Here is a 12486-nt window from a genome sequence, read left to right as displayed (position 1 = left end):
GGTTCCACATTTTTTTTCTGGACCACGACAACGAGTTTGTTTGTTTTATTTATAAATTGTTTATTTTCTATTATATCCTTTTACTTGTACTTAAACTATAAGACGAATTTCTCCGTCTCCAGAAAACTTCCAAGCACATTAAGTGCGTAGGGCTTGGACATACTGACTATGAGATTGAGAACTAAGTAAATTCGTTATATTTTCTGTCTTATCTTTATTATTATATATCCGCTATGTATTAATCTCCTCCCCTCTCTCTCGACAGCATCGATCCTACACATTACACCTAAAAAGTTTGAAAAACTTTTGACGCTAAACCGTCCGTCAGAATCCATTTACATTTCTCAATTTATCCTAGTAGCTAGCGAAATGTTCTTGTAAAACCGGACCGATCATTAGTCATATTATAAAAACTAAATATCTAGATTACAAAAATGAAAATGTGTTTCAAGGATTTCATTAAATATATAACATATGTAAAAAAAACCTATTTCATGCAAAATAGTCAAATTTGTTTCAAAAATTTCATCAAAATAACACGACTAAGTAAATCTGTGAAAACAAAGCATCAAATATTTTCATTCCCCTGTGACTTTAAACACAAGAAACAAATTGGAGTGCATAATTCTCATTTGAATTCATTATTTCCACTTGAAGAGAAACATGTGAAGAGGGGGAAAATGCCATAGAGATTAAACAGAGGAGCAGTTTCTTTCTCCCGAGTAAGTTTTGTTACAGATTCCGCATAACAAAAGGAAGCAAAACAACACTGGAAACCAAGATCACAAATGTCTTAGTAAATCAAGCAACGACAATAGGGAAAAGGAAAAGATGAGAGCTACACTATCATGGAGAAGATATAAATAGCCACGAATCTGCCTCGAACTAAAGATCTGGGGCAGTTGCTGCAGTGCGCTTGATCGACGCAGACTTGATGAGGTGGTTGTAGCTTCCTTTCTCCTTGAAAAGTTGTGAGAAATGGTGTTTGCAGTAGAGGATCCCTTCAAGGGCTGCATAGTTGGAAGGGGTAATTGAGCAGCCTCCATGAGAACACTTGAAGCAGGACTTGTGGTAGGCTTGTCCTTCAACAGTCACCTGAAGGAATAACTACCTTGATCACTAACCAAAAGGAGGGGCAATAGGACAGATAACTTGGTTTACGGGAAATGCTTTGTGAGTATAGAGAAGGTTGGATTACTGATTGTTTATAGTAATTAAATTTTATTAAAAGGAAAATCATTGGCTGATGATTTCCAATAAACTATGAGAAATTGCTAAGTATTCCTATGAATTGCCATTCTATTCATTATGAATTCTCACATAATATTTAGTAAAATGTCATTCGCTGACCCAGACACCTCACACGGCTAGCCCTACAGTCATATGTAAATCAAGAAACCGAGCAGGGCACCGCATGGGAGGGAATTTCCACCAGCTTCGCTAGGAATCGACCCTTGCTCGATTATACAAATCTACCATGTGGACTATGCCCTAGGGGCTATGAATTCTCGCATAATAGATATTTGAATATTTAGCTACAAAAGCGAATTTGGAACAACAATTCCTATGGAATTACGTAATTCACTAGTAATTCACTATTGATAACAAATAGCTACTCCTTGGCTTATTCCAAGATTTACTGTTAGTTAAGCAGATCTAGGGGAGTAGCTGGATTGGTTGTGCTAGGCAAACCAGACCATAGGAGAGGTCAATTAGCAGGAAGGCAGACCAACAACCATCAAACCTGTTGAGCAAGATAGGTGCCAATTGGACAAGTCGACGGGATGAAGTAGACCATGAGAGTTAGATGAGCCAAATAAAATTTTTTATATACAAATAGAAAAGTATATCTCCTCTATTCTTGACAATATCTTTATGAACCAAATATAACACTAGTTATTTCACATTTATTTCATACCAGGCATCAAAGTAAATACATTTTCATATTCTATTCCACATCTTGTCCATCCTCTAAAAATAGTTATTTTTATATCTTACACTCCTTAAACCAAATGCACAAGGAAAACATCAACAAGGTAATTCATGAAGATTTTGACATTAGAATATGACAAATAATGGGGGGAAAAAATAGATTGACAGAGGCCATCATTTTAGATTAGGCGTGATGCTTAATTAAAGAATAAAACAAAGTAAAAAAAAAAAAGAAGAAAAATATACTTTGAACCAACCTTTTCCAGAGGATATGCTGTTTTGCCACATGTAGCACATTTCTCCTGTGTTCCTGAAAACATACTGGCAGCTTTGCTAGCAGATCTCGTCTGAATAGAAGATATGACAAACACGTGATAAATTGATCTGAAATGGAGTACTTTATCAGACAACCTATTTACCAAAATGTACTCATAATTTTAAAAAATAAAAAATAAATTAAAAGAAAACACTATTTTTATTCTCCCTAAATGTCACATGCTGCGAATCAACTTGCCACAAGATTTAGGCACTAAAACTACATTTTTTTAATAGTTGGAAGCATGTAATGTTATGATTTTCATGACCCAAGCTAATATAATTATAAATTAACTTGCATTGCAAAAAAAAAGGCATTGAATAGTGCATAAAGTGTCAGTTGCAAATCAAATTACAGGAAGATTTAGTGTGTGTGTGTGTGATTTAGACACCTAGAACCACTCAAATGTTCAAGTTGAAGTGCCTCAAAGAAAATAAAAAAGAGATAAACTTTTTATAGTACGAGCTACTTTACAAATTAATTTGCATTGAGGAATATGATAAAGAATATAGGCAAAAATTTTGGCCCATAAAAAATATCTTTTGACACCTAAATTTGAAATATTCAACTTGGGCATTTCAAGAAAAACATTGGATAATTTTCTATATTCACAATAAATTGATTAGGAAAACACCTCACGATACATTTTAGAAGGAAAAAAAAATCATAGCTAGGGATGTTATGGAAAGGTGATTGCTCTTATTGAAATGCTATTTATAAGGTAAAATGGTATTTGAAATGTAACTAGATGATACAACAAAGGATGACTGGTTTGAAACTAAACAATGAAGAAATTAATAGTTAGATCTTTACTGACCAGTTCTGGAGCTTTATCAGCAGATTTTGCAGCTGAAAAACAGGGAAATTTAAATAAACTTGTGAGAAAGATCAAATTATTTGTAACTGGTTATGAAGACTCACGTGATTGAAAATTCTTGTTGAAGTTGCCAGATTCCTTGAAGAGTTGTTCAAAGTGAGGCTTGCAATATAAAACACCTTCCATTGATGAATATGTACTTAGCTGAGGAGAATGGATAAGTAATTAGAAGCACTACTATTTTATCCTGCCCAAATTCAATGACTGTAAAGTACCTCCGCAATAACTGCAGTAATATTTAAACAAAGTAAATCATCATTTTTTCAACATTTACTAGTGTTTTCATTGGAAGATGCAACAAACAAAAGATGAAGAGCGAAAAACTCTTCTGAATGCTAAATCATTATTTATGCAATTACGAACCGCTTTCTACAAAAAAGCTTGAAATTTCTCATAACGTGATTTAACTTATTCAACTGACAGTGGTTAATTATCATACCTAGCAATATTCTATCAAAATTAAGAAAGTTGAAACCTAATAGAACCAAAGCGTTGCAGCCTTCCCATCATCATCAGCACCTCGACATTGAAGTGGTTGCAGTCTTGCAGATGGTCCTATCGAGCTACAATTTCTTATTAGTAGCATAAACTAGAAACAGGTTCTGAGGAACAACTCTCCTTTTGTCTTTGGAGTTCTAAATTAAGCAATGATGCATAACTTGCATTGATTCATATTGCCATCGTTTTGAGAATCCTGATGTGAAAAATGTCAAGCCCAGGCACTCTGCAATCTGCTTGCACTTGAATAGTAATCTTGCTCACTATATGCCGTCAAGCAATGAACCATTCTAGATTTACTCAATCTTGATATATATTTTTCTGAGGAGACTACCTAAAGCAATTTAGTCCTAATAAGTTTCCAACACAAAGAAAGATCCTAGACAAAATTGCATTTTGTAGCAACAGATTTACAAAGGAGTCAACTATTGGACTGCATAATATGAGTAACAGGATATGGAGACAAAATTTCTGCTTTTAGCATGATCCGAAGATGGAATATTTAGTTACTCTACATAACTAGCTCGAATATCAGATCTACAGCATCGATCATTGACCAGGAATCCCGACGTTCCAAGTTATTCGAAACGCATCGGACGATCACGTCTTACTCAAACTCGCAACTTCCAACGAAAAGAAATGATTACAAACAAAGTCAAATCCCAAAAGGGAGAACACAAAGAGAGGCGAACGACGATACCGTGAGGGTTCCTTTGCAGTGATTGCACTTGAAGCAGGACTTATGGAAGACGATTCCGTCGGCAGTGAGCTGATCCATGAGGTAGACAGTCTTGTCGCAGGCCTTGCATTTCTGCTGCGTGCCGGTGAAATTGAAAGCCATCTTTCCCCCTTTTGTCCTCCGCCGACCCAACTCCTCCCCGTCCACCGCCGACGGGTCGATCCGGAAGTGAAGCCGACGAGGAACAGATCGGGATCTCTCGTTGTTCTCCGAGACCGGCGGCGACGCCGATGAAAACAGAAAGAAAGCGAGGGTCTTCTGCCATGCGCGAAAAAGCACCTATAAAGTGGTTCGCGCATGCTGGGCATGCGATCCGTTGTTTGGTCTGACCACGGACGTTAGTTACCTGTCCACTAAATCGACGACACGTCGTGACTTTTTTTGTCGTGGACCCACCGTCATGAATTCCACTCCTTTGCATGTTTTTTTGAATTAAATGTGTAGCTGTTATACCTACCCCATTTCTTACTATTTCTGTCCCTAATTGCACGTCCACTAGCCACACGATAGGGAGTGCATTGAAGAAAAAAAAGGAGTAAAATAATCATTATAACAAATTTGATTGGATGGCGTCGGTTGAAGCTATCTTCGTCGACGGCTGGTTGCTATCTGTGGGATTTTGCGTACCCCACGGGAGTTACCCAGCTCTGACCCGTCGGATGAATGGACAACCAGATGGACCTCCACGAGATATTGACCCACTGGAAGTTAGAGAAACGGGGTTGAATGCGCTGGCCCACTTCTAAAGCTAGCTGTGTTTTATATTAGGTGGATTATTTGTGTATTTGTACTGAATTTAATGGCTAAAGATGAATATAATATAATAACTAGTCTAATCTTTAAGAATTTAATTTGATATATTATTTTTTAAAAAATATAGATAAGGATTGAATACAGGACAAAATGTAATGCGAAGAGAGCCTACTATATCTCTCTAGTAGGATAAAATTGTATTTGTTTTTTTCTCTCTTATTTAATATGACTTTTAGAATTTATATTAGAACCTTGATAGTTGATAATGCCCCCGCATTATTAAAAATGTCAAAGTGACAAGCACGTAACATTTTGCTGACTCGGAAATTTATTTTCTAGAAGACTTAAGTCTATATAATACGATAGACTATTGTAATATTCGGATTTTCCATCACCATGAGATATCCAATTAACCAGCGGAGGATAGATTTATTAGAATAGAATAAAGATTAATTTTTTATGGGTATATCTCTTAGCCACTTAACGGTAAGATATAATTTTATAATTTTTTTTTCTTTATATAATATAGGCGAATAGACGGTGAGAAATATCAATATAAATATAATCATCTTTATTGCTGGATATATATTTCGTTTGACTTTTAAATTATAATAGTAGCATTCACGTAATAAGTTTTAATCATGACTAATAATATAAAAACAATAATAATAAATTATTAAAATGTTCTTTTTATAATTCTATTTATTTATTTATCAGCTCTATAAATTGATTAATTTTGAATCGTCCTGGTCATCAAGATAAATCAAAAAATACTCATGGAGATCCATCCAGATAGCCAACATTCTTACGCCTATGATGTACATTATTTGTATACACTTTTATTCATATTTTAACACACATTTATTTACATTTCTTGATTACATTCTATGCTGTTGCACCCTATTTTATCATTATTTCTCCCTTTGTGAGAGATCTGCTCTTTGTTGTTTTCTGATTGATAGATTACAATTTGGAGAAGAAATAGAGATAAAACACACCTTGAAGCTACACTAAGAAGAAGTACAGGCTGGTCATGCCTCTTGGCATGGTCGTGCCTCCCCAAAGTCAAAAGTCAAGGCATGGTCGTGTCCCTTGGCATGACTGTGTCTCCTACATCCGGGAGTCGTGTGTCGTCTAGAACCCAAAAGGGGCATGACCGTGTGGACCTACACGACTGTGCCTCCCATGCTGTAAAGAATACATGACATGGTCATGCCCCATGACACGGTCTTGTCTCTCAACGGATAAAGAACTGGACCCAGCAAAAGCCAATAGGGTCATGTGGATCTACATGGTCGTGCCTCCCCTGACTTGAAGAACAAGGACACGACAGTGCCTTCTCTAGCTCAGAATTTCGGGACACGGTCGTGTCCAAGAGACATGATTGTGCTTCCTCATATTTGAACTCTTGAGATCTAGCCATGACACAACTCGTGTCTCACGTGGTCACGTCTCACCTATAAATAGGGGACTTCTTCCCCCTTTAAAGGAAAGGAGAGTTTTCCCCTTGAGGAGACTCAAGGTCAAGATCTATGCTTCATCTATGCCACATTCGACGATCCGAGGCCATTTTCGACATCTCCATCTTCTCTGGATGCAGATTGGATCTGAAGACCCGATATCACAATTAGATAAGCTTTCCTTCTCTCTTCTCTCTTCTCTCTTCTCTCTTTTCTCTGGAGTTGTTTAGGAAGCTTATCATCTTAATGTCTTTTGATTCAATTGTCCTTGTCATGACATAGATTCACTTGTTCTACGATTAAGGGAGTAATTGTAATGTAAAATTGATGTGAACTCTATGGATTTGCTAATTTCCATATAATGACATGTTTATACCTTATATCCATTTAATTAAATGTGTGTGTGAGATGTGTTTATACTTAATTTTCATGTTTTAATTTATTGGATGTATAGATCCCTCACCCCGTAAAGGAGATGCCCTAGATCATATAACCGGGGGGTCTCGTGACAAGGGATATCCCTTTAACTTAACTTTCAAAGGCGTTATCTTAAAAGGGAGGATAATTTACTACATGGAAGAACCTAATTAGGCTTAATGGGTTGTTCCTTATTACATGTTAATAATAAGTGTATTGTATAATCTAGGATCGTATGACCGGGGAGCCCTAGGTGATAAAAGGTAATCCTTTAACCAAACATCCTAGGCTATTTCTACTACCTAGGGACATCAGGTAATCAAAGGAGCAACACTCCGACACGACTATCGCAGGAAGTATCGGGATTTAGTTAGACTTCCTACATTGCATAAGGATAGAGGATAGGAGATGAACAATCCATAACACATTGATCAACATTACAATGAAATCAAACTCCTAGACATGTTATCCTCGAAATTCTCTTTCTCTCTTTTACTTCCTTAACCTTAGTTTGTAAGACTTCAACCAATATTTCGATTGTCTAGTTAGCTAGTCGTGTAAACTCACTAGTGCTTATCAATCTTTGTGAGATCAATATTTTATTACTAACGAGGTAACAGTACATTTAAGTTGGTACGGTTAGCACTAACGGTCTAACTCAAGTTTTGATGAATGACAAAGTAGGTTAAGTTAGTTTCATATTGATCTGACACTTCTACGAAGTGTACAGGAGAAGCCCAGACAGGTTGACAGGCTGACCTGACGTCTGGCATGAAGTCCAACTTGGTCGATGGGCTGACCTGATAGCTGGCACGAAGCTCAGACGGGTCGACGGGCTGACCTGACGTCTAGCACGAAGTCCAACTAGTTCGATGGGATGACTTGATAGCTAGCACGAAGTTCAGATGGGTCGAAGGGCTGACCGGACGTCTAGCAGGTAAGTTAAGATAAGTCACTGAGGAGAGTGACTGTGAGGACACGTTCCCGAGAAGGAAACTTACACTACAAAAAAAACACTCATATAGAAGCGGTTTATTAGGAGCGGTTGTAACACCACTCTTGGAAATCCAACAACAGAATCAATTTGAACTAAACCGTTTCTATTGTCTTACCTTTTCAGAACGGTTTTGCAACCACTTTTGTTGAATAGCTTTAGCACTAATTTGATTAAACCGCCGCTATAAACCACTCTTAATGATATAACTTTTAGAAGCAATCTTGAAACTACTGATATTGGGCATCTTTAACAATGGTTCTATGTCAAACACTGCTAGTAACCGTTTCTATTGCTCTAACTTCTAAGAACAATTAACAAACTATTCCTACTAAATAGTTTTAACATCATTTTGTGTAAAGTGACATTATAAAAGGCTTCTATTGCTCCATTGTTTTAGAATTAATTTTCAAAGTGCTCCTATTATATAGTTTTAACATCAATTTGAATAAACCACCGTTATAAACCACTCTTAATGATATAAATATTAGAAATAATCTTGAAACTATTGATATTGGATAATTTTAGGAATGGTTCTATGTCAAATGTTGCTACTAACCGTTTTTATTGCTCTAACTTCTAAGAACAATTATCAAATCATTCATACTGAATACTTTTAATATCGTTTTATGTAAAATGTTGCTATAAACCGCTATCAAATCATTCAAACTTTGGTCGGTAATATCTAATTTGTTTTTATAATCAAAGTTAAATTCAACAGGTATTATATAATTTTTTACTAACCAAATTTATTTTTTCGGTAATATTTAATTTATTGTTTATCAAAATTAGATTTGAACGGTAATATTTAATTTTTTTACTAGTGTAAATTAGGTTTCACTAATAAATTAAAATATTTATTGATTATACTTATTATTAATTTTTTATATATTTTTAAAAAATTTGGACATAGCATTTTTATGTTTAATTTTTTTAATAAAAATATATTTAATATTAAAATAGATTATTTCTATTTAAATTTTATTTCTTTCACAATTTCTATTTTTGTTATCAATTTTTATACTATTGTTTTCATATTCTCATTTATCCACTAATTGTTATAAATATTTGTTTTATCTGGATGTTAAAAAAGAATTAATTACTAATTAAATATTTTTGACCAGATAAATTTAGTTAATAACTTATCGAAGTTAAAATTGATCAATAATATTTTTAAAAAATAACAATTAAAGGATATCAATCCGACGAACCCAACTTAACGGACCCAACTTAAATTGATAGCTCTATCCCGAGGAAATAGTGCAATGGATCACAAGACATTGAAATTATCTACGTAGCAACAGTTTTGTGTCAAATACTGCTACTCACCATTTTTATTGCTTAACTTCTAGGAATAATTTTCAAATCGCTAACAACATTTTATTTAAAGTGTTGCTATAAACCATTCTCTCTTCTAATGGATAAGAATTAGTGCGACAATAAACCACTTATATTCTCTCCTCTAATGGGTAATGCCCCTAGGGCATAACACAGATGGTGGACGCATGACATCTCTAGTGTAATGGTCAGGAGTCGATTACCAGGAATTGATGACCTGTGGTCACCCACCATACGTTTAACACATGTGTATCTATATTTACTTTCTTTCATATCCATGGGGTCGACACGAGGGACTTGCTAAGGTAGCGAATCTATTTGTTTTCTAATGGATAAGAATTGATTTGCAAACTATACATGTTTCAAAGAGCACTCGTCTAAATTATAGTAGTACATAAATAAATAATATAAAAGAACTTGTAAAAAATTAAAAAAGAAAAACGTGTAATTTTTTTTAAAAAAATAGAAAAACGTGTAAAAAATTTAAAAAAATTGTGTAAATAATAAAAAAGGAACTATATTTAAAAATATAAAAGGGAAAACGTGTAAAAATTTAAAATAGGAAAAATGTGTAAAAAAAATAAAAAAAGGAACAGCGTGTAAAAATTTAAAAAAGGAAAACCGTGTAAATAATAAAAAAGGGAATACGTGTAAAAAATATTAAAAATAAAAACATTTAAAAAATAAAAAAGGAAAAAACCGATGATTGACTACATCGTACTATTGTCGTTTATTCAGTATTATTGATAATGGAAGATTTGTGGAGCATGTTTTGCTTAATTGGAAAGGGGATTCCGTCATGTGAAAGCTAATCGTGACAGTTGAATATCTAAATTTCTCACATCATCTAACACCTTTAGTTGTTCCACGGCAATCTAAGTGATGATCCATTCAATAAAATCATGTGAAAACCCTACCCATCTAGCATCCATCGTTGCTGCTATTTTTTTCCCGTCGAATAGCTTCGATCTCTTGTGATGAGTTTGACGACAATGGGTGTGACGACGACTAAGAGTGGCCATAGCAAGGCCAAGGGGGCGAAGGTTGTTTCTTGGTTGCAGAAGGCTGGCCTCCAGTTCCCGATGGGGTGCATCACTCACTAACTTGGGGTCGATCGATACTCTTAGTGTATTGGTTCCGGTGCACCGGTCTCTCTCTATAGTCCTCGAGTACATAGATGCTGACGTAAACTTCGTTGTTTTGTTGTTTCACTAGGGATCCCCTTCTCTACCTAAATTTATATTTCTTTATTGTTCAAGGTGTTAGAGTTGGCCAAAAATGACGCATCATCCCAAAGCACATTCAATTGCTCATGAAAAACAACGAGGAGTTTGGCAGGCTCCTAGCGTGTGCGACGATTTCCAATGATGGGTCATGCCCAACATCCATCGGGCTTTACCGCCCAAGAAGCAAGGCGGAGGAAGAGTAAACCAGAGATCAGATCACCCTCACAAGAATTCTAGGTTTTTTTTTTTTGTTCATCTTCATGTTTTGATTGTAAAAGAATCTTTAGAGTTGTAATTAAAAACATATTTTAATTGTAGTATTCGCAAGTATCTAATCTCAAATCATATTGATTTATTCATCATCAGGCACGATTAACATGATAATTTTGATTTACATAATTGATCAGGTAGCTTAATCCGTAAAATTATTTAGATCACTTTTAATCAATCAATAGGTTGTACTTTTAAGCATAGTTTAAAACAAATCTAAAATTTCTAACATCAATTTTGAAATTATTCTTATTTTCATGACATGTAAGAGCACGGGTTCAAGAGTGGTTTGTAGTCCTCTTAAAGCATTTAATAATGTTCCTTTATCCATGACATTTAGAAGTGGTTTGAAATCACCTATATATTGTGAAAACTGTTATTAAACCTTATGAGTTCTAGAGCAATTTGAACCGCTCCTATATTTTTAGCTTTAATAACGTTTTGAAATGCTCCTATACTCATGACATTTAGAAGTGGTTTGAACCGCTCCTAAATTTCTAGTATCAATAGTGTTTGGAAATCGCTCTTATATTCATGGCGTGTAGGAGCGGTTTAAAATTGTTCTTACACCTAAAGGGTTGTAGAGCGGTTTAAACCGCTCCTGGATTTATACCTATAGAAGCGGTTTGAAACCGTTGTTATATTCACAACATGTAATATTGGTTTCAAACCGTACCTACATAGAATAATAGGAGCGGTTTTTCACCTTGTACAAACGGTTACAAAAACTACTACTATAGGATATAGGGACGGCAACAAGAGGAACGATTTTACAACCGTTGGTAAAAGTGTAGGAGCGCTTGAAAATCGCTTTTAAAAGTAAAAAAAAACGCTCCTATATGATTTTTTTTTTTTTGTAGTGTTAAGTGCCGATCCAACTTAGAACCATTTTGGAACTCTAAGTTAAGATCTTAACTAGATTCCGGCCTCGGTGAGACGAAATCTAATTACTATTCTATTTAATTATAAACTATGCTAACACTCTGTTTTGCAGGATATATAATTTATATTTACCTCCTGACTAACGTTTTCTTGCAGGAAGGAGATTGCTTGAAAACAAGGGTCCGGGCCCTTAGAGGCAAGTTTTATCCTCCAATGCACGTCGACACGTGGAGCTTCGTGATTGGCTGGGCTACGTCACATTCCAAGCGTCCGGACGGGATTCAGGCGCTCGGAGCCTCCTATATAAGGAGGGTGAAGGTTGGAGCAAAGACTATTAGTTAGAGCCCTAGAGCCAATCATTTGATGATTGTATTATGGACTTGTTGTATCATATTCTTATATGAATAAAAGCATTTATTTTTTTGTTATTATACTTACTTGTATTGGTGCCAAATAAACTAAGTATAATAACGCCCTTGAGTAGAAGGTTATTACTTATATCAATCGGTTAGTTGAACCGATGGTGAGATGATATAGGGAACACTACTCTCAATCATTCCTAGTCGAGTATTAACATTCAGGGACAATGTTAATGCAATAAGACTAGCATGTAGGTCAACTCGATGACTTGATCTCACAAGTCATGGATATAGAGATATCAAGTTGACACATGGGTATGCATTGAAGAATGTATACTGAATGACCCGCCATGAGAAAGTATCATGGATCGTTATATGAGTGTCATATACTTTCTCATGTGGCTATTAGTATGACTAATAGTCCT

The 12486-nt window shown here is 35.2% G+C and overlaps 1 protein-coding gene across 1 annotated transcript; it reads right to left on the bottom strand.

The window, feature by feature from the left end:
* Window positions 1–666: 666 nt before the first annotated feature.
* Window positions 667–4636, bottom strand: LOC121997459 (LIM domain-containing protein WLIM2b-like). The gene is made up of 5 exons (XM_042551871.1): window positions 4324–4636; window positions 3170–3269; window positions 3066–3097; window positions 2190–2279; window positions 667–1095 (listed from the first exon to the last, which is right to left on the bottom strand). The coding sequence occupies exons 1-5, from the start codon at window positions 4462–4464 to the stop codon at window positions 886–888; spliced, it is 573 nt and encodes a 190-aa protein (XP_042407805.1). The 5' UTR covers window positions 4465–4636; the 3' UTR covers window positions 667–885.
* Window positions 4637–12486: the final 7850 nt, after the last annotated feature.

The sequence above is a fragment of the Zingiber officinale genome, chromosome 6A (assembly GCF_018446385.1).
Source record: "Zingiber officinale cultivar Zhangliang chromosome 6A, Zo_v1.1, whole genome shotgun sequence".
Lineage (NCBI taxonomy): Eukaryota > Viridiplantae > Streptophyta > Magnoliopsida > Zingiberales > Zingiberaceae > Zingiber > Zingiber officinale.
Note: the sequence above shows the minus strand (reverse complement) of the source record. Positions and strands in the feature narration are given on the sequence as shown.